Source organism: Myxocyprinus asiaticus, chromosome 35 (genome assembly GCF_019703515.2).
Source record: "Myxocyprinus asiaticus isolate MX2 ecotype Aquarium Trade chromosome 35, UBuf_Myxa_2, whole genome shotgun sequence".
Lineage (NCBI taxonomy): Eukaryota > Metazoa > Chordata > Actinopteri > Cypriniformes > Catostomidae > Myxocyprinus > Myxocyprinus asiaticus.
The window spans coordinates 34,384,570-34,411,261 of record NC_059378.1 but is presented as its reverse complement, the minus strand read 5'-3'; the positions used below and the strand labels follow the sequence as shown (position 1 = coordinate 34,411,261).

Genomic DNA, 26,692 nt, shown 5'->3' with positions numbered 1-26,692 from the left:
GTTATGTAACTTACGTTGATATCATAAACTGCTTGAAGTTGTTATCACAGCCAACAAAACTCAAGTTGAGCCTGAACTGATGTTAACTCCAAATTACACTTGAAATGGTTGTTTTTCTCCATCTGGAACACTTGATTGGTAGTTTTTACATTGCTTCTTATGGAGACAGGAACCAGAAAAGAGTCCAGCGGCAATTAGAATCATCCTAGCGCCGCCCAGTGGTTGGACAGGAAAACTGTGGATTGATTGAATTATTATTAGTAAGCATATTTTAAATCATAATTTTTCTTGATTCGTTCACTGATCTTGTTGCAGTTGCCTTTCTTTTTGGCTTAGAATTTGGCCAAAAGATAGTATCTTAGAAGGATGGTATCTTAGACACCCTATGGCCTCTGGAGCACGCTTATAGTGCCTCAAAATGTTGCCTATGTAGGCAGCTCACTAAGATTTAGAGCAGACACGATGTGTGTTGAGGGACGTGTTTCTTCAATATCACAAGATTATTGATTTATTCCTGATTGTTTTTTGTGCAGTGGGTGAATGACGCTTAGATGCACACACAGGGCTTTTTAGTTGTGTGTGTGTGTTCGAACAATATGCTTTTCCCTCCCACAATCTCTTGGACATCAGTCGCTCTCTTGTTCTCAGTTTGAGAGGCAGAAATGTGGGTCTCTCTCTCTCTCTCTCTCTCTCTCTCTCTCTCTCTCATGCATACACACACACACACCATCTGGGTCTCGCATTCCAGCTGATGAAACTGAAAGGGAGGCTACACACTCGACTGACAGCAGGCCTGCCCTCTCAAATGTGTTCTTCCACACACATTCCCTCGCAGTGTGGGATGGCTGATAGCCACAGGGCCATCTGTCGGATCAGCAGTGGTTTTTGTGTGCGTGTCGCTACATGGTTCTGCTTCCCTTTGGACAGATACATAGTACTTGTGTTCCCTTCCTTCTAAAGGCCGTGACACACCAAACCAACGTATGTATGTTTGTTTTCATACTTGCCCTTTTCTCATACTCATGTCTCTTATACCAACCTAAATTTGTGCACCGACTATACACAGTACAATTATATTTTATTTCTGATGGTGGTCACTTCTGTCATAATGAAAGAAGCACTCTGTCCATTTCCATAAAAACATTTGCTGCCTACATTAGATTTTTATGTGTGTGTGTATGGATACCTTCTCTCTTCACTGTACTGTTGCTTTATTTTTTGTTATGTTAAGCTGTCGTTTGGAGCCGAGGTTTTAGTCATCATTATTATTTTTTCTCTTTCATTTTTTTGAAGACAGATTCCTGCCTGCTCACTATTCCATGTAGACTATTCCTATGGCATTCAGTTTCACCACAGAAGCCCTCTGAAAACAAACCTGCATTAAGACGAAGTGAGAGAGAAGACAATATTAGAAGAAGTGTTATTACAGAGCCCAAAAGTAGTGAAGATAATGAACATGACCTCTTTGTTCTGGATTGAAATAGTTTTGATTTACGTAGGATATTTTTAGAACACTAATTTCATACGTTCTATTTGGGGGGTTCATGTTTTTCCCCATTGAGAGGCATTATAAAGCTCATCCATCTACAGAACTTTAACTCCAACATTTATTTGCAATAATAAAATGTTCATTATGTTTATATTTCTCTTTTTTCAGTATAACTTCAATGACCTGAGTGGTTCAGTATCTCTGGCCTGGGTTGGAGATGGCACAGGGGTGAGTCTCTTTACAGGACTTTTCTGAACACAATATACACTCACTGATCACTTTTATTGGAACACTATGGTCAATATAAAGTGCCCGATGTGATCATCTGCTGTTGTAGCCCATCCACCTCAAGGTTCGATGTCTTGTGCATTCTGAGATGCTATTCTGCTCACAACAGTTGTAAAGAGCGGATATCTGAGTTACTGTAGCCTTTCTGTCAGCTTGAAACAGTCTGGTCATTCTCATTTGACCTCTCTTATCAACAAGACGTTTCCGTCCACAGAACTGCTGCTCACTGGATGTTTTTTTGTTTTTGGCACCATTCAGAGTAAATTCTAGAGACTCTTGTGCATGAAAATCCCAGGAGATCAGCAGATATAGAAATACTTAAACCAGCCTGTCTGGCACCAGCAATCATGCCACGGTCCAAATCACTGAGATCAAATTCAGCAAATTGATGTGAATATTAACTGAAGCTCCTGAACCCTATCTGCATGATTTTATGCATTGGACTTCTGCCACAAGATTGGCTGATTAGATAATTGCATGAATAAGTAGGTGTACTTAATAAAGTGCTCAATGAGTGTACAATACTATCATATAGTATACATCGGTTCATATATTATTTTGTGGATATCTAAACAAGACATTACTAAAAATATTCAAACATTCTGGTATGTCTTTTTAATACAATGGCAGTTGACAGTCACTTTAAAGCTAAAAAAAACAACAACAAAAAAAAGGACCCAAAAATATCATAAAGTAGTCCTGCATTATATTCTAAATCTTATGAGGGCATATGATATGTTTTGGTGAGAAACAATGCAAAATGTAAGTCATTTTTCAGTTAAAATCTTGTTGTTGGCTGTGCGTTCATTAACACTGAGAATATTATATGAATGTGAGGAAATTATGAGAGAATTTTCCTTTTTGGGTGAAATATTCATTTAAGAATGTTTTGACATTTTTAGTGGAACACTAAAATGACAAATAATTCAGAAAATTATTTTTTGGCAGTGTAGAAATGTTTGAGCACTGATTGAAATTGGGATTTGAACCAGCACCCTTTAGTTTACTAGCCCCAATCGCAAGCCCTAAGCCAACACCACTATGCTTACTAACCAGTAGCTGATCAACAAAATGTGTAATTGTCAGTTTAAACAGGTTGTCTTAGTCATTAAGCTGTGCTTCAGGGCTCTGTGGCCAGCTCCATGCTCTGATTTGCAGGAATGTGACCCCTACAATCACACGTCAATGCGAAACGAGAGGGAGTGAATTACAGCTCAGCGGCTGCATTTCTGAAAGACTGCTCAGAACTTGGCTTGACATGACCTCAAACCGTCATTCAGTGCCAACAACACTGGAGGCTATATTCGTCTGTTATAGAACTGAGCTGAACGGCAGTATAGCTGTAAAACATGTACAATCTGTAATTACGCCACCACACTAGCCTACACATAACAACAACACTTTACATAGAAAACAAACGTTTTCAATGACCAGACAAACTGTTTAAAGTGTCATTGCCGTATATGCTAAGGCAAACATCACTACTAATATTGCTCATACTAAATGGTTTAGGGATTTCCTCAAGCCTGTAACCCTAAGTATTACATTTTTGTGCTGCGGACATGAATTATACCTCAAATTGTGTGTTTTGTTGAGGAGAGATGAGCTATTACTTTTCTAATTGATTAGACTAGGCGATTTACAGCATTTATTAAACTTGGTTAATGTGCACGTTACATGCTCATTCTTACGCTGGCTATGCTTAATAAGCTGACAACGTGTGTGGTCATTTAAACGCAATAAACAGTGTTCCTGTACGGAAGGATATAAACGCCATAAGAATAAACCGGTCAACATAGGTAGATTTTTGCCCGTTATTGTGATTTTGCATGGCATGTAAACACCTTTACCGGTGTTCTCACTGACTTATCCAATGTGCGCATGTGTTCGGCGCATGTCTCTTCACGGTTTGACGTCAAAAGCAGAGAATATTTAAAATCTCATGTAAACACAGATTTCTTGCTTTGTCAGATTTTTTAAATAAGATTCTTTTTGGGGGTAATTATTGTATTGTGTCCTTGTAAATGTGCTCAATGATAATTTACAAAAAAAATACAGTTGTTCATTGTTAATGTCATTTCATAATGCATTAACTAATGTTAATATATAAAAAATATTTCTTTATTTCAAGCAAACTGACAAGACAACATTTTGATAGCAGTGAAATTAAATAAGTAATGAAAAAATTACCTAATAATTGAGTCAGTGAAATTAACCTTAAAAATAACATAAATTAGTAAAAAATAATAATAATTGTTTTCTTTTACACCAAAGTCTAACGTTTCTTTGCTGCTTGCATTTATTTTTTCAAACTATTATTTTTTCCCCAACTCTGCTTTTCTTTTTTCCAGCAGAAGTGCTTGGCATGGGGTTAAAAGTTCAAAACGCAGTTTGCATTTTAATTTTCTCGAAAAAATAACTGCCCTCGTGACTGGTTGGACAGTTTTGGGTTTTATTTGATATGAGCTCTATAATTTAGGTTTCATAATTTAGTATAGGAATCGGTTATTCGCATTCAGTTGATAATGTATGGTCAATGCTTTAATGCTGTTAAACCCATAAATATACACATCGCGGGCATGTGTGTACACAATACAACAGGAACAAAATAGAAAAAGCCCACACACTGTCGTATAGCTTGCAAATCTGTAATAACTTACAGCGCTTCGGTCAAAGATCTTCATCAGGCATTCTATTAATTTCTCTGAAGATTCTTCCAGTTGCAAGTACCACTGTTACCATCATGATTTACCCGAAAAATTTCACAGATGTTGCTGGCGATGTGAACCGAAAGGTTAATGGTGGTGGACATCCTCCTCCCGGCGTAAACTGTTTGAAATGAAACTAGTGTTTTTTACACTCATGTCAAACCATTTTTATTGACTTCTTGAACTGTTTGATTCACAAAAGAGCCTCCAAAGGGGGTGGGGTGGGGTGGGGTGGGTGGGGGGTCATCTGTTACTATAGATTGTACTTTACTGTTACTGTATAGAGAGTGGTAGAACCGCAACTCTGTACATATCATAAATGGGTCATTCCTACAATTCGGTGACATTCCGGCTTTGAAACTTTTGAAAAATAAAACATACTTTTACAAGTTTCTTCATGTTTCATCATTACAGGGACATGTTTAAGATTGTATTAGTCATACTGGTCAAGCTAAATTACTAAACAGTTTAGATGTCCATTAAGTTAAATGGGCAGTATCAGGGTGGACAATAACAGGGTGGACATTCAGTGGATAAATTAGCCACTACATGGTCTGTGATTGACATCTAGGAAACATATTTGTAACTAATATATATGATTTTATTTCTGTTAACTTAAATACTGTATATTGACATTTTAAATTATATTAATTTCCCATATATCTTCCCATAATAGGGTGGACATGTTATGCTTGACCACATATGACTAACACCACAATGTAAAGGAAAACATAAATAAAACAATAGAGTTATAAACTCCAAATACCTCAAAGTTATTTTGCAGAATGGCAAATGCACCTCTAGTGTGTGTGATGTCATTTCCTAACATATATCTTCAATGAAAGGTCATAGTATCATGACATAACAGGGTGCGCAATGAATCAAGGGACAATCAAAATCCTCCACTATCAGTGTTAAAATTACACATTTACCACAAATGAAAACATGTTAGTGAGAGAATGTAACACTAAACTCTTAAGTGTATATGGGAGAAAAATAGAAATTCAATGATTTAGCATTTATTTTTGTCAAAGATGTTTGATGTGCAGTTTTTGGGACATGAGGAAGTGACAGTGCAATAGAAAAGGATTTCAATTATTTACAGTTTAACTTTTAAGTTAACTTTTATTCTTTTTAACAAGCCTATCAAAATTGTAATCGGGTGAAATTAAACAATATAAATACCACACACTTGTAATGGGGACTTGAATGACACAGAATTGTAGGAATGACCCATATTTACAGGCGTTCCTGTGCGAGACGCTGCTTTACATTGAAAAACAGATCGGACGAATGCAAAAACACGTTCAGTGTGAACGTCCCCTACTAAACTTCAAACGAAAAACTCTTTAATACAACAACCAGGAAGAACAGAGAAAGGGAGAGAAAAGGCTTAACTTGAAAATAGTGTATTTCTTCTTGGATTAGATTCTTTTTGGATGTAAATAATGTTTATCATAAGGGAAATGTAAGAAAACCACGTTAAGTGTTTTAACTACACCTGTACTACAGTACTTTTATTTTGAATCAATGCAGTAATCCAGTTTTTCTTACCCCTCTCTCGCTCTCTACCAGAACGAACTCTGACATATGCAATAAAATGTAATGGCATGTCATGAATAGGTGCGTTTACTGGTGTTTTAAAATCCCAGTGTTGGGAAACAATTAACATGCACTCAAATGCTATATATGATTTTGACAAAATTATCTTGCTTCTGACAGAAAACACGTGCTGAGATTGTCACTGATCTTTTCCCCAGCCGTTTCTGTGTCAAGTGTAGTGTCCGTGTAAAGCAACATCTGATATTTCACACAACTCGCACGAAAGGTGTGTGTGTTTCAGGTCCATTTCTCTCGATTTGTGAAACATTCTCAGCAGTTTGTGTGTTGACGCTAAAATACGGGACTAGCGGCATTACGTATGGATTTCATACGAAACAGTTTTTTCCCTTAATTACGGGACGATTCCTTATTTTACAGGATGTTTGGAATATTTTGTTTATTAATTTTTCCTGATACTGCTTCAGTGTGAGGGTGACTGTCTCAACTCACTTTCATGAATTCCCTCAGTCGATGATAGCGGTGACAACGGTTGTCAAGGGTGTGGAATGGCAGAATTCAAGTGATAATGCACCAGTTACAACAAAGAATTTCCAGTTTCACAAAACAGCATCCAATACATTTAAGGGAAACTAATGACAGTAGATTATGGACTTCTGAAGCAGCAAAACAAGTGGGTATACTGAGGGTATACGCAAATATTGATCCTTAGAAGTCGTTATATGCAAACAGCCCTGAGAAAAAGTAAGCATAAAGCATATACGTGCGTATGGCCCCAACTACACCACTGGTCATTATACTGGATTGCGCTTTGTTCACAGAACTCTGTGTTATTTGCCCAGTGCAATTAACATTGTGTTATTACCGCCCGAGGAAAGCAGGGGTAATCTGAATTGTATTTAAAAGAGATATTTTTGTAAATTTTCTGTTGTTCATGGCAGCGGTAACTCGTCAAATGATGATCAAATGGTAGAGAAGAGTGTAATAACCTGGCATATATCCAGACGCGCAGTGTAGTCAGTAGCACTTTCGGCATGTTTAAGAGATGAGTTAGGCGTCTGGACTCTGGTTCAAAGCATTAGAGTGATGCTGTACAGTCCTGACAGAATGTGTCAGATCGCGATGGTCTGATGCATCCTCTGCTATATGGCGCTCAGAATCGGCCCACAAGAATGGAATTGCGCCATGCAAATTTTATTCAGCAAACATTTTGAGTGCGTTTGCTCTGTTGCCTTATCTGCATAATTCCCCGAGTAAAACGGGCGCTAAACCAGCACAGACAACACGTGCAAATAAACAACACTTTTACCGGGCGCAATTCATTCTTCGTGATTTCCCCCCAGTTTTTCTGCTAAAGATAAAGTTAAGAGTTAGAGACAGGAGTTAAATGAGAGCGGGCGCCGTCCATTCAGAATCCTAGCTGTAAGCGTGAATTGCCTGCGCTTGAGTGATAGCTGGATAAATTAAGTCTGAAGGTTGAGATTGGAGCTGTGCTCATGTTTGGGCATGTGTCCTGAGGTAACTCGCCCGAGCCAGAGTCTAAATCCTTAAGAATGCTTTTCTGCACTGCAAGTTTCCGAACGACTCTGGGTCTATCACTTGCCCATACCATATTATTCACTTACACACTATGTCACTATGTTCCTCTCTCTGTGCAGGTATTGCTGGCGCTGACCACTTTCCAGGTTCCACTTTTTATCATGCGGTTCGGTCAGTCCAGACTCTACAGAAGGTAAGAGTGTATTTTAGGACGGTGCCCAAACTATGATGGAACTCTATTGCTATCATTTTTATATAAAGATTAGGGAATAATAAATCCTTCCAATAATCAATTCCATCCTTGCTGCATTTCCTCAAGATTAAAACTAGTACAAAATAGATCCATTTGTTTTTGATAAGCTGTATCACATGATCCATAACTCTCTCTCTTCTCTTGTGGGTCAGTGAAGACTATGGAAAGACTTTTCAGGACATCACTGACCTCATTAACAACACCTTCATACAGACCGAGTTTGGCATTGCAATCGGTCCTGAAAATTCAGGCAAGGTGAGGGTTTGATTCCTTTATTTCCTGCTCTGGGTGTACTTTACATATTTGAACATATTTATTTATTTAAAAAATACATCTTTTCTGCTTGTCTGCTTGTTGTCCCACAGGTGATCCTCACAGGTGATCTAACCGAGGGAAGAGTCACTAAAATTTTCCATTCGGTTGATTTTGGGAATAGTTTCGTGACCTCTGAGCTTCCCTTCCATCCCTTAATGCAGATCACCTACAACCCCAGAGACAGCAACATACTCATGGTCTACAGCATCAATGTAGGACCAATGATCATTTATAGACTACTGTTCAATAGACATTTCCTTTGTTCTTTTGGTCACTCAGTTTTAATATAATTTGTGTCTCAGTATGATTTATGGCTGTCTGAGGACTTTGGAGCCAACTGGAGGAAGATCCATGAGACAGTATGTCTTGTGAAATGGTATGACAGCAGACATACACATAAATGAATGGTCGTAATTTCATTTGGCCAGAATTTTGACTATCGGCATAAAATGCAGCTTATTCTGGCCAACAACTGCCCACTTAGACAGAATGAGACAATCTGACCAATAGAGTGACCAACCACAATTAAAAATGTATGTCCAGAATGTCAGTGCATTAGATAACATCCTAAATTGCTGTGATGAATTATGTGCAGATGGATGGAGATTTCTAGTTGTATCTATTTGCCTGTCATTTTAGGGGAATTGATGACACCATTTTCTTAACCACAAACCCCAATGGATCCTGCAGTGAGTAGATATTTCTTAGTATAACAAAATGGTCAGGATCATTTCAAGCATGTTGTATCTATCAGGATTATTTCAAGCTTACAGTTCCTCATTTAGTCGATTTTGTCTCTCTCTTTCTCTCAGCTGACCGGGGAATGCTAGAATTGAGAAAGTCTTTAGACTATGGTAGAACATTTAAGACTATTGGAAGCAAGATCTATTCTTTTGGGATTGGTGGACGCTTTGTTTTTGCATCTGTCATGACAGACTCGGTGAGCTCTCTTAATTTTACATGAATTGAGAGATGTTTGTGAGAAAACTGTTTTGTGATATCACATTTAGATTTATGCATTTGCCAGACACTATCCAAAACAACTTACAGTGCATTCATGCAGTACATGTTATCAGTTTGTGTGTTCCCTGGGAATCAAACTGATGATCTGGTGTTGCTAGCACCATGTTCTACCAGTTGAGCTACAGGATATATAATCTCTGTTCCAAAATTAAGTGAATTGCTTGCTTAGCATTTTCAGGCTTTACAGGCTAATGTTCAACCGTCTTATGGAGAATGTTCCAAATCAATTACTTATGAGTTTCCATTTTGTTTTACAATGCTGACTTATAAGGCAGCTGCTTAAATAAGCAGCTCGGATTTGGAGCAAAACTATAGTGTGATTTGTATGGTTGGTTTCACATGCAGGTGTCAAAAATACTTTCTTTTTCAGGGCTCCACACGTATGATTCATGTGTCGGTAGATCAGGGTGAGACGTGGAACATGGCTCAGCTCCCCACTGTTGGCCATGAACAGTTCTACTCCATTCTGGCTGCCAATGATGATATGGTCTTCATGCACGTAGATGAACCTGGTGGTAAATCAGTTGTTTATTGTTCAGCTCCATAAATCCCTGGTATAGCATTACAATAACATTATTATGCAATATGCAGATATGGATCTTATCATATCGCTTAGATTTGACCTTCAGAATTTTGTTTATGTGATGAATGACATGAGAACCTCCACAAATTAAACATATGTAAATAAGAAAACATTAGCTATTTTAATAATAGATAATAGATAGGTAACATTGATCAAGACAAACTTTGACAGACATTACAGTAAGACAAACAGCTAACTAGATACACTATATTGCCAAAAGTATTCGCTCACCCATCCAAATAATTGAATTCAGGTGTTCCATTCACTTCCATGGCCACAGGTGTATAAAATGAAGCACCTAGGCATGCAGACTGCTTCTACAAACATTTGTGATAGAATGAATTCCAGCGTGGTACTGTGATAGGATACCACCTGTGCAACAAGTCCAGTCGTGAAATTTCCTCGCTACTAAATATTCCACAGTCAACTGTCAGTGGTATTATAACAAAGTGGAAGTGATTGGGAATGACAGCAACTCAGCCACGAAGTGGTAGGCCACGTAAAATGACAGAGCAGGGTCAGCGGATGCTGAGGCGCATAGTGCGCAGAGGTCGCCAACTTTCTGCAGAGTCAATCACTACAGACCTCCAAAGTTCATGTTGCCTTCAGATTAGCTCAAGAACAGTGCGAAGAGAGCTTCATGGAATGGGTTTCCATGGCCGAGCAGCTGCATCCAAGCCATACATCACCAAGTGCAATGCAAAGCGTCAGATGCAGTGGTGTAAAGCACGCCGCCACTGGACTCTAGAGCAGTGGAGACGCGTTCTCTGGAGTGACGAATCACGCTTCTCCATCTGGCAATCTGATGGATGAGTCTGGGTTTGGCGGTTGCCAGGAGAACGGTACTTGTCTGACTGCATTGTGCCAACTGTGAAGTTTGATGGAGGGGGGATTATGGTGTGGGGTTGTTTTTCAGGAGCTGGGCTTGGCCCCTTAGTTCCAGTGAAAGGAACTCTGAATGCTTCAGCATACCAAGAGATTTTGGACAATTCCATGCTCCCAACTTTGTGGGAACAGTTTGGGGATGGCTGCTTCCTGTTCCAACATGACTGCGCACCAGTGCACAAAGCAAGGTCCATAAAGACATGGATGAGCGAGTTTGGTGTGGAAGAACTTGACTGGCCTGCACAGAGTCCTGACCTCAACCCGATAGAGCACCTTTGGGATGAATTAGAGCGAAGACTGCGAGCCAGGCCTTCTCGTCCAACATCACTGTCTGACCTCACAAATGCGCTTCTGGAAGAATGGTCAAAGATTCCCATAAACACACTCCTAAACCTTGTGGAAAGCCTTCCCAGAAGAGTTGAAGCTGTTATAGCTGTAAAGGGTGGGCCGACATCATATTAAACCCTATGGATTAAGAATGGGATGTCACTTAAGTTCATATGCGTCTAAAGGCAGATGAGCGAATACTTTTGGCAATATAGTGTAGATAGTCAGAAAGACTGCCACATAAATCAGTCAGATAAACCGTCAGATTGGTAGATAGAAAGAGCAACTTAATCAGATCAAAGACCATTTCTGGGTTTGTTTACATTCAAATTTTTTGAAAGTTGGAGTTTAAACAAAGTCTTTCTAGCAAGTTAGTCCTCTCAGTGGCATCTTTGGAACATTCTCAGGCAACTATTTTTCTATGTAAACAAGCGGCATACAAGAGCAGCTCCTATCTACTTGAAAGGGGAAAGACAGAAATCTTAAAAACTGTTGGTCAAGATTACGATCAAAGGCCATATCTAAACTACAATCTGACAACACCATAATCATAAATTGTGCTGCTTTACCTCAGATTATGCAAAAAAGCCCCACAATTTTCCTGGCTTGTATAGCTAATGCACATCCTTGAGTTGATTGACAGACGATGTCTGTATCTAAAAGGTGATTGGCTCTTTTACATGTAAGGCGGGACTTCCTTTCTATATCCGTTGACCACTGGGTGTTCCAATTTCTCCCATTCATTTTAATAGAAGTGGCCTGTCTCTGCTAAGTAGTCTATGGTTTAAATTAACAAGCATTCCGTTGGCCCATTTGAACATTCCATCAATGTAAATCTATGGGATTGTTCCTATTTTTGATCGTCTGCTGTGCGAAAACCATAAGTCTGATCAGTTAGAAAAGAAATGACAACCTGAGTCAAAACAGTTTAAGGGTCTATGCCGAGTTTGGTGGAGGTAGCTTGCTCTAGGAGGAGTTACAGTCAGAAATGTTGGACTTCGTTTAGGGATTTTGATAAAACCCTCAACAAAATTTGTAGAATAACAGTATATTGGATTTGTCAAGCTAACATCATTATGACAAGTCATACAGAAAGGTTTGCTTTAGATTTTTTTGATCCCAAAAATTTGATGTACTCCAGAGGGCATGTGACATTAGTGGATTTAAAGCCAATATTATAAATAAAATCTTGAACCTGTATATTGATTATTGTTTTTACTTCTTTTTACTATTAGACTCAGGTATTGGTACCATCTATGTGTCTGATGACCGGGGCATAGTGTTTTCCACGTCCCTGGAACGTCATTTGTATACTACGACAGGTGGAGACACGGACTTTACTAACATCACCTCTCTGAGAGGGGTCTATATGACCAGTGTGCTCGCAGTGGGTATGACAGATTTTGTCTGAATGCTTTGACTATAATTTAAAAAAAGAAATTGAAGATTAAACTGCAAAATGTATCTCTCTTGGTTACTCTCTCTTTCTTTATCAAATCTAAGGATTTGTCCCTTAAACTACTTGTGAAATATAGAAAATTCAGCAGTAATTTTTTGTACAAGAGGGTTAGTGGAGAGAATTGAAAATCCTCCCTCTCCTCTGATTCTTATTCTTGAACAGTTAGAGTATTGATAATTATAAAAAGTTATATTTATATAGTCTTACTTAAAAATGTTCCTATCTAAAAATAACTCTTCAGTCTTTACTGTCAAAGAATCAGTGGTTTTCCCTTTTTCCACTGAAAAAATCCATTCCTCCGTGTTGGAGATTGTGATTCTAGACCCACATATATAAAATAGAGCAGCCCATATTTGTTGATGAGTATCTTCTTTCTACAGATGGCTCTGTGCAGACAGTGATCACATTTAATCAGGGGGGAGAGTGGAGACCCCTGCAGAAGCCCTGGAATGGAGTATGTGACTCCACAACCGAGCACCCAGGCAAGGTGAGAGCCTTTAGACTTTAGGTGAGAGACAAGAGACTTTATGGACCTTATGGTGTCCATTTATGTATCAACTTTATTTGTCAGCTTATTTATTGTCCCTGTAATAAGTTCATGGTGCAGTTCTGTAGCACGATTAACACCAAAACAACAGTCACCAAGACAAATGCCATTGGCTTTGGTCAATGGAAAAAAATGCTCTGGTTACAACTGTAACCTTGTTTCCCTGAACCTGGGGGAGAGACGAGGGGAGGCGTGGGAGAGGGGAAGGGCGAGCGGAGACACACAGAGAGAGAGGAGAGAAGAACTTGCTTGCCGGCTCCCAGACACGCTGCCGCCGGTCCTCAACCACTTCTCCAACCGTGCGTCTCTCTCTCTCTCTCAAACTGGCGCCTCCGGCTCCCCTTTATCTCACTCTCCCGCTGATCACCTGATTCAGTGCCAGCCGTGCATCATCATGGCCTGGCCACACCCTCCTCCTCGTCATACCACATGATAGGAATTCCCATGGGAGAGCATCCAACAGGTCTACTAGCTCTGGGAACTAAATGCTGTCGGGCCACTGCAGTGCCACCAGCAACACTGTTTTGTTAATAAACAAAAAGCTCGGGAGGCCTGAGTAGTTCAGCAAGTAAAAGACGCTGACTACCACAACTGGAGTCGCAAGTTCGAATCCAGGGCATGCTGAGTGACTCCAGTCAGGCTTCCTAAGCAACCAATTGGCCCAGTTGCTAGGGTGGGTAGAGTCATGTTGGGTTAACCTCCTCGTAGTCGCTATAATGTGTGGTTCTTGCTCTCGGTGGGGCGTGTGGTGAGTTGTGCATGGATGCCGCAGAGAATAGCGTGAAGCCTCCACACGCGCTAGGTCTCCGCGGTAGACTCGTCTTTTAGTTCAGTAGGCATGAACCAGTCCAGAGGATGGATGTAATCGTCTTGAACGGAGACTTTCTGAGTGTCTGATTCAAGTGTCTCAAGTCCAGTATAGACCCTAGCCCACCATCCTTTCTGACGGTAGCAGAAAATAGTGGCTGTAGAAGCTTTTCTGCCCACCGGTACACTACATATCGCATCTTTGGCGAGGACACATTGTACCTCTGAGCACAAAATCAGCATGTCCCACACCGTGACAGTGGAGGAGAGGACACTGTTAAAGTGAGGTGGATGCCTCGCGAACTGAAGCACATAGTCCTGAGTAATTTTGTGACTCATTTTGTTGGAACATGACTATCATGGCACAGAGCCAACAGCAACACAAACAGCAAACATACTGTGATCGTGTTCTTGTTCGCAGCTAGTTGACGGCGGGGAAGCAAGAGGGCCACTTTACCAGGCCTTCATAAGGCCTGAAGAAAGCTTACTGTGTATGCCTTAAATCCCCTTGATGCGACATATCAGTGTTCTGACACGTCGCCAACAACAGTAAAACAGGCACTGAAAGTCACCTGCGTCATGCCACCAACCTGTTCCTGGCTTGCGACGGTGGGGAAACTGAGAGGACTGTATTGGGGACACAGAGGTTTTTTTGTCAAGGGTCAGGAAAAAACACTGTGGACACCTTAAGTCGTGTTTTGACATGGCACGTCACTAACAACAGCAAGACAGGCAATGAAGTGACCAGCGTCACACCATAATCTTGATTCTGGCTTGCGACACTGGGGAAAGAGAGAGGGTCACCAGTTGACATGGAGGCCCCTTAAATCTCAGTGTTGCAACATGGCAGTCTCCTGGCATGCCCTCAACAATAGTAAAAACTGGGCAAACCTTCCTGTGCTACAGAGGAGATGTCACACTCTCATTTCTGGCTCACAACTGCAAGAAAAGTGAAAAGCAAATTCGTGAAAAATTTTACCAGGGGTGTTACTCCACAGACACCGGCCGGCTCGTAGACCTGCCATTTTCCTGGGCAGAAACCTTGGTGGCCAGAGCATCAATTCATGGCAGGGTGCATTTAACAAACACCGCAAAGGCGGCAGCACCAGAGACCTGAACTCTCACTGAATAGGGAGAGCGTCAAGTCATAATAAGTCATAAAAAGCTGACAGAAGGAGATATCACTCACATGGAAAACATTTGCGAAACGCCATCTTGAAAAGACATTGTTTAGCAAACAGCTCTTTTATGTGCTTTACACTCAATAAAACACGACTGTTTGTCGGAGCACAGACAGGGAGATAGAAAATAATCCACTCGCTGTTACAGTAAGGTGTGCAGATTCAACAACGAAGCAAAGATTCTGGTTCAAGAGCACGAGAGATGTTATGGCTACCCTAAAGGGAAAATTCAGATGAAGTGGTGCCGTGCTCCAGTTTTTATTGGTGTTTCTTTGACCATAAAAAGGATGATTCACAATATAACACACATTCTGAATTCATTGCATCAGAGTCATTATCTGTGTTGTTAGGATAGTTCACATTTCCAACGTCATTCTCATCGCCAGAACACTTTATGAAACCACACTAACACTCTCTCATCCTGGCCCATCCTCTTTTTGCAATGCTCTCTATTTTTAATAGCACTTAAATGACAGAATGTATCTAAACATGGTTATATGTGATTTCTAAAAAACTGTGCAGTGCATCATGTTAATCTTGTACATGCCTCTGTTCTCTTGCAGTGTAGTCTGCATATTCACGCCTCCTACAGTATTTCTATGAAACTGAATGTGCCTATGCAGCCCCTCACAGAGCCCAATGCTGTGGGACTCATCCTGGCCCATGGTGATTACTGCCCACATTTTCTATCACAAGGCTTTCTAAAAGTCTATGCTATTACTGACTATTCTGTTCTGCACCGTTCTGTACTCTTTCTATTCTGTTCTATTCTACCATGTACAATTAGAATGGGATTAATGTTTAGCAAGTAAATTACATGAAATCAATACTGATGTTGAGAAAATAAATTTGTTCCATTTTAATAATTGATGGGACCAAGTCATCTACACTCGATGCCGTATAGGCCATTCAAAATTCACACACAAATTTTTGCTATTAGGCGAAGAACCTATTATATTATATTATTATGCCATGTGCTATTCTTTTTCTTTTCTATTCTGCTATGCCCATTCTATTTTTCCATGTTCTATTCTAATCTATTTCATTCAATATTTTCTGACATGTCCTATTCTGTCTCTTCTGTTCTATTATATTTGTAGTGTTATTTTCTTTTTTTTTGGTCAGCTACCACAATCATCTTGACGTTTTCTATTCTTCATCCATGCCAATGGTTTGACATGCTTTAGTCCCTGGTTGTACAGAAGAAACTCATTGTGATCCCAGTAGAGCTAATCACCCAACCCCCATCATTGTCAATTTCTCTATATTCTCTAGTTGCAAACTATGGGATTAAAGTAAATAATTCATAATAGTTATACATATCTTTAAGAAATATTTTACTGTTCCCTATATAAGCCCCTACTTCTATCTTGTGCTTCTATCTTGCACGAGTTTTACAGAGTTTTATCTGTCACGCTGTGTTTCTCTGACTCATCCATGTGTTCTTTCATCAGGGAGTGTTGGTGGAGCCATTTCTGTGCTTTCTCCAGACGTGTATGTGTCAGACGACGGGGGTTACACATGGTTTCAGGCTCTGAAAGGCCCACACCACTACGCCATACTGGATTCAGGGGGTCTTCTGGTAGCTGTGGAGCACAACCCCACACACCCCATCTCACAGATCAAGTGAGCTCACTGTCTAACCTGATGTTTATACTGATGTGATGTATGCAGATTATTGGTCCAGAGCTGGTGTGATATATGAACAGGTTCCATCATGATTTCACGTTGTTGATATTAAACAATATTTCTATATTAAATAATTTTTTTTATTTATTTCCAGAATTAACATTTAAACAAAGTGAATACATTTTTCTAATGCTGTTGTCATGTTTATCTTTTCCATTTTGTTTTGTTTTGTTAATAGATTTTCCACTGATGAAGGTCAATGTTGGCATGTGTTTAATTTCACTGATGACCCAATATACTTCACTGGATTGGCATCAGAACCTGGTGCCCGTTCAATGAACGTCAGTCTGTGGGGCTACAGGGAGACCGTCCTTAATCAGTACTGGGTTTCTGTCACTATAGACTTCAGGCAGTTGCTCTCCAGAGACTGTGAGTGTACTAATATTCATAACTATTTTGTACATGTATGATGAAATTTCATAAATTTATGTACAATGTGATTGATTTAGTTTTCATTCAGAATTTCATCAGTTATCAGTCTGGTATGCCTGTGCCTTGGTTAAGATGTTTTTTCCTGCATGGTTTACACCTATATTCAGAAGAAAGATCACAAAATAAATAAAATATTGCCCTAAAATTAGCTGAAACTCCCCTTGCAGGTCGGGAAAGTGACTACATCCAGTGGCTCGCCCACTCCAGCGATATTAGTGACCCCACTGACGGGTGCATGCTGGGGTACAAGGAGAGGTTTCTACGGTTACGAAAAGACTCCGTCTGCTGGAAAGGTCGGGATTATGCGGTCATGAAGGAGCCCACCACGTGCCTCTGCACCCTCGCTGATTTTCAATGGTTCAAAAAACTACTGTTTACAATTTAGCAACAAACATTTTGCCAAATTTTCCAATATGCTTAACGTACAAATTATTATACTAATCCTACATCTTATACTACACATTCAGTCCATGAGTCCAATCCCTATCTGTCTTTTCACACAGTGACTTTGGGTTCTACCATGCAGAAAACAGCTCTGTGTGTGTGGAGCAGCCTGATCTTATTGGCCATTCACTGGAGTTCTGCCTGCATGGACGCAAAGAGCAACTTCAAACCAGCGGGTGAAAAATGATTCTCCATTTTCTCTCCATAGCAGTTGTATTTGAGTGTTCAGCATATGTGCACAATTTTCATTTCACATTTTATTGTGTTGCCGTTGAAAGCAGTACTATGATACATGGTCCAATTACTGCTCTAAGAAATCTACTAAATGGATTGGCTGAAATTAAAAGCATGTGCTTTAAAATTGCAGTTTTTTCCCAAGGAATTCTTTCAGCAGCAGTGCTGTTGTGCAATGCCGGACCCGTATTTACGTGCGTCGGTGGAAGAAATAGCTTGCAGTGACCTTAGAATCATTATAGATGGGCTATTTATGTTCTCCTTGTCATGTGTGTGTTTATTAACTGGGAGCTTTTGACACTTGAAGGGCTCTGGAAACCCAGATGGCTGTAGTAATAACTGTCAAATAATTAAATGCCTCAATGCTGAAAATTACTTGCACTATTTTTATTAAACATGAATACAAATAGATAATATAGACCTATTTCACACATATAACAAGTATCAACACTACTGAATAGTAATTAGTGGGTTTCAACTGGTTTTGCTTCAGGACCCAGATTTACATTGGACATCAAGACCCAATGTAACCCCCCTCCTCAAAATCCCAATTTAACCTTTGCATATAAGCACAGGTAAGACTATAGATGGCTCCTCATTACTGTGTTTATGTCAATGGACCTAGTCCTTCTAAAATAATAATAATAAATTATTATAGATAATCTAATATGAAACTATTAAATTTTCATCAAAATATCTGTTACTACTGTAAAATCATGATACATATTAGTAAAGATGATGATGTGTAATTTGAGAAACACTTTAATTTGGAGCATAGAACAGTGTTACTCTTTTTTTCCTCAGTGCTGTCTAGCATGTCGGGGCTGTCTACAGTTTAAGAGGGATGACTTCCTCCATAGCGCTTTAAAATAGAAAATTCTCACTACAATTCAAACGGGGCACCTCTGTACCACAATATCAAGTGAATAAGAGATACAGAGCAGATCATTGGCACGAGTGATTCTGATGTTTCGTGCCAAACTTGTGCAAAAACTAGGCTTTAATCGCACTGTGATATTTTCGTGTTGCAGATGAGAAGCATATTTAGCGAGTATAAGGTGCCGAACTCGAGATTATCATAAAATTTGCCTTTGCAAATTTTGTTTTTGCCGCCACCGAAGATTGAACGGTGACCCTATCTGAACAGACCTACCAAGCGTTACGTTGTGTCGAGTATATTAATAAAACACGTGAAATTTCAGCAGCATCACTCATAATTTATCAGCGGTGGTGCGCCGCTACTGAATGCATTTAGGGGATTAAAACTGGTCCCAAAGTTCAGAAAGTAACACTCTACTTTATGTGACCATAGTTATCGGAAGATTCCAGGAGATCATTGTAATGGAGGAATGACTCCAGAAAGAAAAGAGATTGATCTGAGTAAGAAGTGTGTTAGTAACTTACTGAGGCCAGAGCTACTGGTAGGTATTTATTTGTATCAACTTGATGCTTACAAAAATAAAGTTTTGAATCTATTGTAAATTCTATCTATCTATCTGTGATTTGTTTTTTTTTTAGGATTAATGTGAGTGTTTTGTTACACTTGTTTGAGAAAGGGATACAAAAATGATCTTATCTCCCCTGTTTCCCATCATGCATCTCTCAGACAGAGTCTCCCTCAGTGAACTCAGGTCCTATTATAGCTGTGGTAATCACAGTTCTGTTGATCAGTGCCATCGCTGGGGTTCTCTTCATCAAAAAATATGTCTGTGGAGGAAGGTGGGTTTCCCCATTTTCATAAATGTCACACATAGCGGCACAAAAAACACTTTTATTTCTAAACTTTTTCTAAATTACTTTTTTTTTCTTTATTACTGGCCAAAAAATCCCAATATTATTATTGTATGATTGTCGCATCATGCAGTGCATGAGCAGTGTCTTTTGTATTTGATTTCCTATGCAGCATTTGCCATTATATTTATTTATGCAGAGTGCATGTCATGGCCTCTTTTTTGATGTCTTCTGTAGGTTCCTTGTACACAGGTACTCAGTATTGCAGCAGCACGTTGAAGCTAACGGTATTGATGGTGTGGATGACCTGGATACACTGGAGGTTGGCAAGATGCATTACCATGACGATTCAGATGAGGTATATATACTACTTCTCACATCTAAAGAATACATTTTATATTTTAACAATGTCAACAATGTAAGTATCTTTCTAAACATCTACAGGACCTCCTAGAGTGACATCAAAATAATGGACTATATCCAATTCCATAAGAGAAAAACCATAATGCCTATCCTTTCCATGTCCTCTGTGTGTGTGTATCAGTGTTCCAATGCCTACCAGATAATAACACACATTCTGACTGTAGTGTCTTCCCAGTTCATTGGATTCTAGTTGGGACAAATCTTTTAATTCAGCCCAACAAGATTTGACCACATTCCAGAAGGACAAGAACAGAGAAAATTTTTCCTTACGAGTTTTCTGATCAACTGCGGAATTAACTACTTCATGCCCGTATATCTGTCATTGCTTCCTGATTTATTTTTTATTTTTTTCATTTCAGAATATGACGGTTGTATTTTGGATGCATAAAGGATTTATGTGAATTTCAATTGAGAGTTGCAATATATTGTGAGTTTATGTGAAATGACACGGACACCTTGAAGTCAGGTGGCTTTCAGCATATTGTATAACAAACTAACACTCTATATTGCCACTGTTATTTGAGCAATATATAATGAGAAAGAGATACAGTAAGGTTTGAAACAGAGTTAAAACTGACATAAGTGCTTATTGTTGCATTGCTGGTTGCCCTGCATCAGGTATTAGCTCCACCAAAGGATTTTCCTGCTTTTTATGTTTGCATATTAAGAAACTGGTTTGAAGTCTCCCTGAGATATTTCGGAAAGTCTGTTTTTTGTTTTTTTCTCACACACACAAGTAGGTTCATGATTATGTGAGCATAAGCTTAATGTTTGACTGTTACAGGGATATTCACTATAGAAGTACATTGCAACTTGTTTGTAAAGTTTGTTTCTTTATTACACTAATACCCTTGGAAATGCGATTTGGATCTTAAAGAAACTTTTAAGTCATTCCATAAACCAAACCTTACTTTGCCTTTTACAGGTGACATTCACTGCCATTTCTAATTTTATTTTTATTTTTATTTTTTTTTGGACATTCCTGTGTGCTTAGATATACAATGCCCTTTGCATACCTTCTATGCACAAATAAGGATACATTCTTCTTCCAGTTGAGTATTACATGTTACCAATTTTATTCTGTTTTGTAGTGTTATATTGTCATTAGATTTAAAGAAAAGATTGACCATTGACAGAATAATTTGGGGATTTTAAGAAATGGCACATTGTCTTAAAAGCATGGTTTTCAATCATCTTAAATGTGGCCCACCTTATGTAATGGGTCAGATGGAATAAATGAGTACATAAAACATAATAGCAATGCGGTATCATTCAGCAATAGTTGTATATACAATAACAAGACAAAATGTTTAATGTTAATAATGACATTAAACATTTTTACAGAATATCAACACATCCTTCATTAGGATGTTGACAATATTAAGTGTACCTACAGTAATTACCAGCCTAATCAAACACGAAACTTTATATTTTTGGGGACTGTTTTGACTCAACTTATAAGCTAATTTGTAGTCAATAAGCTGAAAGTTTTGAGTGCAGTTTTTTTGCACACACAAAGAAATAGATACCTCAGGGTTTATAGATGACAGTGGATCACTCATTTCATTAATGGTTATGCATGACAAATGAAAGCTCATTTGTAAAAGAGAGTTTAATCAGGATGAATGTGGCTCTTCTAAAGCCAATGTTTGACACGCTGTACCATTAAATGTGACTGCCAATAAAAAATACATAAAATAAAAAACCATTTTTACGCCATGTGTAGTGATGTGTGTTCTTCCCAAACAATTCAACCTTAGTTTCATTAGTCCACAAAACATTTTCCCAGTAGCATTGTGGAGCACAGTGGTCTTTGGCAAACTTCAAGCACGCAGCAATGTTTATGTTGAAAAGTGGCGGCTTCCTTTGTGTTGTGCTGCCATGGACACGTCAGTTCAAAATTTTTAAACTCATGAACAGAGAGGTTAACCAGTTCCAATGATTCCTTCAAGCCTTTAGCTGTCAATCTAGGGTTCTTTTTTACCTCGTTGAGCATTCTACGGTGTGCCCTTTGAGTTATCTTGGCTGGACAGCCACTTCTAGGGAAAGTAGCCACAGTACTAAATCATCTTCATTTATAGACAACTTGTCGAACTGTAGACAGATGAATATATAAGCTCTTTGAGATAACTCTGTAACCCTTTCCAGCTTTATTAGCCTAGGGATTCACATAGTTTTTCCAATCTACACTGTAAATGTTTGAATGATGTATTCAATATGTACAATAACAATACAATAGTTTGTGTTAGTTAGTTAAAACAGATTGTGTTTGTTCATTATTGTAATTAAGATGAAGATCAAACCAGATACTAAGACAAACTAATTCAAAAGGGTTCACATACATTTTTTTTTTTACTAATATATATATATATATATATATATATATATATATGTATGTATGTAAGCGGTCCTGCTTGACCCGCTCCAAACAGGATTTGAACCGGCATGGGAGGTGGGTGTGCTAATGAGGAGGCTAAAGGCTACAGCCTCTACCATCAGTTGCTAGTGTGCCTCTGGAGACCAGGGGAGTGAGGTTCACACACTGCACAGCTACCTACCAGCTAGCTACCGTTACACTCACCCCCCTAAACCTCACTCCCATACAGGTCATGGCACCACTGTAACTGGTCCTGCTTGACCTGCTCCAAACAGGATTTGAACCAGCATCTCTGGCATGGGAGGTGGGCACGCTAACGAGGAGGCTAAAGGCTACAGCCTCTAGTGTCAGTCGCTAGTGTGCCTCTTGAGACCAGGGGAGTGAGGTTTACACACTGTACAGCTACCTACCAGCTGGCTACCGTTATATACAGGTGCATCTCAATAAATTAGAATGTCGTGGAAAAGTTCATTCATTTCAGTAATTCAACTCAAATTGTGAAACTCGTGTATTAAATAAATTCAATGCACACAGACTGAAGTAGTTTAGGTCTTTGGTTCTTTTAATTGTGATGATTTTGGCTCACATTTAACAAAAACCCACCAATTCACTATCTCAAAAAATTAGAATACATCATAAGACCAATAAAAAAAACATTTTTAGTGAATTGTTGGCCTTCTGGAAAGTATGTTAATTTACTGTATATGTACTCAATACTTAGTAGGGGCTCATTTTGCTTTAATTACTGCCTCAATTCGGCGTGGCATGGAGGTGATCAGTTTGTGGCACTGCTGAGGTGGTATGGAAGCCCAGGTTTCTTTGACAGTGGCCTTCAGCTCATCTGCATTTTATGGTCTCTTGTTTCTCATTTTCCTCTTGACAATACCCCATAGATTATCTATGGGGTTCAGGTCTGGTGAGTTTGCTGGCCAGTCAAGCACACCAACACCATGGTCATTTAACCAACTTTTGGTGCTTTTGGCAGTGTGGGCAGGTGCTAAATCCTGCTGGAAAATGAAATCAGCATCTTTAAAAAGCTGGTCAGCAGAAGGAAGCATGAAGTGCTCCAAACTTTCTTGGTAAACGGGTGCAGTGACTTTGGTTTTCAAAAAATACAATGGACCAACACCAGCAGATGACATTGCACCCCAAATCATCACAGACTGTGGAAACTTAACACTGGACTTCAAGCAACTTGGGCTATGAGCTTCTCCATCCTTCCTCCAGACTCTAGGACCTTGGTTTCCAAATGAAATACAAAACTTGCTCTCATCTGAAAAGAGGACTTTGGACCACTGGGCAACAGTCCAGTTCTTCTTCTCCTTAGCCCAGGTAAGACGCCTCTGACGTTGTCTGTGGTTCAGGAGTGGCTTAACAAGAGGAATACGACAACTGTAGCCAAATTCCTTGACATGTCTGTGTGTGGTGGCTCTTGCTGCCTTGACCCCAGCCTCAGTCCATTCCTTGGAAGTTCACCCAAATTCTTGAATCGATTTTTCTTGACAATCATAAGGCTGCGGTTCTCTCGGTTGGTTGTGCATCTTTTTCTTCCACACTATTTCCTTCCACTCAACTTTCTGTTAACATGCTTGGATACAGCACTCTGTGAACAGCCAGCTTCTTTGGCAATGAATGTTTGTGGCTTACCCTCCTTGTGAAGGGTGTCAATGATTGTCTTCTGGACAACTGTCAGATCAGCAGTCTTCCCCATGATTGTGTAGCCTAGTGAACCAAACTGAGAGACCATTTTGAAGGCTCAGGAACCTTTGCAGGTGTTTTGAGTTGATTAGCTGATTGGCATGTCACCATATTCTAATTTTTTGAGATAGTGAATTGGTGGGTTTTTGATAAATGTGAGCCAAAATCATCACAGTTAAAAGAACCAAAGACTTAAACTACTTCAGTCTGTGTGCACTGAATTTATTTAATACACGAGTTTCACAATTTGAGTTGTATTACTGAAATAAATGAACTTTTCCACGACATTCTAATTTATTGAGATGCACCTGTATATATATATATATATATATATATACACACTGGTGGCCAAATGTTTGGAATAATGTACAGATTTTGCTGTTTCTGAAGGAAATTGGTATTTTAATACACCAAAGTGGCATTTAACCGATCACAAAGTATAGTCAGGACATTACTGATGTAAAAAACAGCACTATCACTATTTGAAAAAAGTCATTTTTTTATAAAATCTAAACAGGCCCCATTTCCAGCAACCATCACTCCAACACCTTATCCTTGAGTAATCATGCTAAATTGTTAATTTGGTACTAGAAAATCACTTACCATTATATCAAACACAGCTGAAAGTTATTTGGTTTGTTAAATGAAGCTTAACATTGTGTTTGTTTTTGAGTTGCCACAGTACGCAATAGACTGGCATGTCTTAAGGTCAATATTAGGTCAAAAATGGCAAAAAAGAAGCAGCTTTCTCTAGAAACTCGTCAGTCAATTATTGTTTTGAGGAATGAAGGCTATACAATGCTTGAAATTGCCAAAAAACTGAAGATTTCATACAAAGGTGTACACTACAGTCTTGAAAGACAAAGGATAACTAGCTCTATCAAGGACAGAAAGAGATGTGGAAGGCCAGATGTAAAACTAAACAAAAGGATAAGTACATCAGAGTCTCTAGTTTGAGAAATAGACTCCTCACATGTCCTCAGCTGACAGCTTCACTGAATTCTACCCACTCAACACCAGTTTCATGTACAACAGTAAAGAGAAGACTCAGGGGTGCAGGCCTTACAGGAAGAATTACAAAGAAAAAGCCACTTTTGAAACAGAAAATCAAAAAGAAATGGTTAGAGTGGGCAAAGAAACACAGACATTGGACAACAGATAAATGGAAAAGAGTGTTATGGATCTTAACCCCATTGAGCTTTTGTGAGATCAGCTAGACTGTAAGGTATGTGAGAAGTGCCTGACAAGACAGCCACACCTATGGCAAGTGCTACAGGAAACGTGGGGTGAAATGTCACCTGAGTATCTGGACAAACTGACAGCTAGAATGCCAAGGATCTGTAAAGCTGTCATTGCTGGACGTGGAGGATGTTTTGGTGAGAACTCTTTGAAAACATCCTATCTGCCAACAACCAAGAAAACTTGTTCAGGTGTATCTAGGAGAATTTGGGCTGTTTTAAAGGCAAAGGTGGCCACACCAAATATTGATTTAGCTTTTTTATGTTAAAAAAGTATTTTGTATTATGTTAATTGATAAATGAAAACTATTTTTGGCATTATTTTTGAAGATATCCTTACTATGCAACATTTTTCACAACTGCCTAAAACTTTGGCACAGTACTGTATATATAGGTATATGTATATATATATTTGGTTATTTTTTTTATTTTCATTTAGAATTCATTTTTACCATGACACCTTATTACCTGTTTGGTTTGATTCCCAGGGAAACACAGATTGATAGAGAGCATCTGTCCTCTCTCCTCTAGGCCAGTATGCATTACACCACCCAACCCCTGGCTCTCTGAAGTTCTTCGTGAACATCAGACTGACCTCAGAGCAGCTGAGAGATGGCAGAAATCTAAAGATCCAGCAGATCTTAGTATGTGTCAGTCTCTACTTGCTTCCTTTTCTGATAAAGTTAAATCTGCAAAAACTTCCTAATATCAGGACAAGATTAACAACACCACAGACACTCGCAGTTTATTTAGGACATTCAACACACTCCTTTGTCCTCCCCCCCAACACCTGACACCTCATTGACAGCAGATGTTTTCGCCACTTTTTTTACCAATAAGGTTACAGCCATCAGCAGTACATTCTCAGCACCACCATGCCTGCTCAAACACCCACCTCCTATATGCAGCTCTTCTATCTCTATCTTCTCTCCCCTCACCAAAACTGTGGTCTCTAAACTCCTTCTCTCCAACCACCCCACCACCTGCCCACTTGACCCTATTCCTTCCCACCTTCTCCAAGCCATCTCTCCGTCCATCCTACCTGCACTCACACACATAATTAACATATCTTTACTTACAGGCACTTTTCCCACCACATTTAAGCAGGCTTGAGTAACTCCACTGCTTAAAAAAACCTTTGCTTAACCCTACACAAGTAGAAGACTACAGACCAGTCTCTCTCATCCCATTCATGGCGAAAACAGTCAAAAGGGTTGTTTTCAATCAGATCTCTGCCTATTGCTCACAGAATAAGCTGCTGGATGACAGTCAGTCAGGTTTCAAAAGTGGACATTCCACCGAGACTGCCCTGCTGTCTGTCACTGAATCGCTGAAACAGGTGAGAGCTGGATCCAGATCATCCGTCCTTATTCTACTGGACCTATCTTCAGCTTTTGACACAGTCAACCATCAGATCCTCCTGTCCACACTCTCTGCTCTGGGCATCACAGGAACTGTGCTT

At 39.3% G+C, this 26,692-nt stretch overlaps 1 protein-coding gene across 3 annotated transcripts in view; it reads left to right on the top strand.

The window, feature by feature from the left end:
• LOC127426418 (sortilin-like) overlaps nt 1–21,636 on the top strand; it is a 31,826-nt gene extending 10,190 nt beyond the window's left edge. Inside the window, exons 1-20 of one of the 3 annotated variants that reach the window (XM_051673201.1) lie at nt 897–981; nt 1,658–1,717; nt 7,704–7,777; nt 7,990–8,092; nt 8,203–8,364; nt 8,455–8,528; nt 8,792–8,841; nt 8,965–9,092; nt 9,546–9,690; nt 12,206–12,361; nt 12,810–12,916; nt 15,528–15,630; nt 16,419–16,590; nt 16,832–17,022; nt 17,253–17,442; nt 17,589–17,705; nt 19,076–19,184; nt 19,370–19,482; nt 19,732–19,852; nt 19,939–21,636. In XM_051673201.1, the coding sequence (XP_051529161.1) occupies nt 904–981; nt 1,658–1,717; nt 7,704–7,777; nt 7,990–8,092; nt 8,203–8,364; nt 8,455–8,528; nt 8,792–8,841; nt 8,965–9,092; nt 9,546–9,690; nt 12,206–12,361; nt 12,810–12,916; nt 15,528–15,630; nt 16,419–16,590; nt 16,832–17,022; nt 17,253–17,442; nt 17,589–17,705; nt 19,076–19,184; nt 19,370–19,482; nt 19,732–19,852; nt 19,939–19,953 (2,268 nt within the window). In that variant the 5' untranslated portion in view covers nt 897–903 and the 3' untranslated portion in view covers nt 19,954–21,636. Of the gene's footprint in view, nt 1–896; nt 982–1,657; nt 1,718–7,703; nt 7,778–7,989; nt 8,093–8,202; nt 8,365–8,454; nt 8,529–8,791; nt 8,842–8,964; nt 9,093–9,545; nt 9,691–12,205; nt 12,362–12,809; nt 12,917–15,527; nt 15,631–16,418; nt 16,591–16,831; nt 17,023–17,252; nt 17,443–17,588; nt 17,706–19,075; nt 19,185–19,281; nt 19,483–19,731; nt 19,853–19,938 lie in introns of those variants that run through there. The other 2 variants (XM_051673199.1, XM_051673202.1) reach the window with 2 other exon arrangements.
• The last annotated feature ends 5,056 nt before the right edge of the window (nt 21,637–26,692 follow it).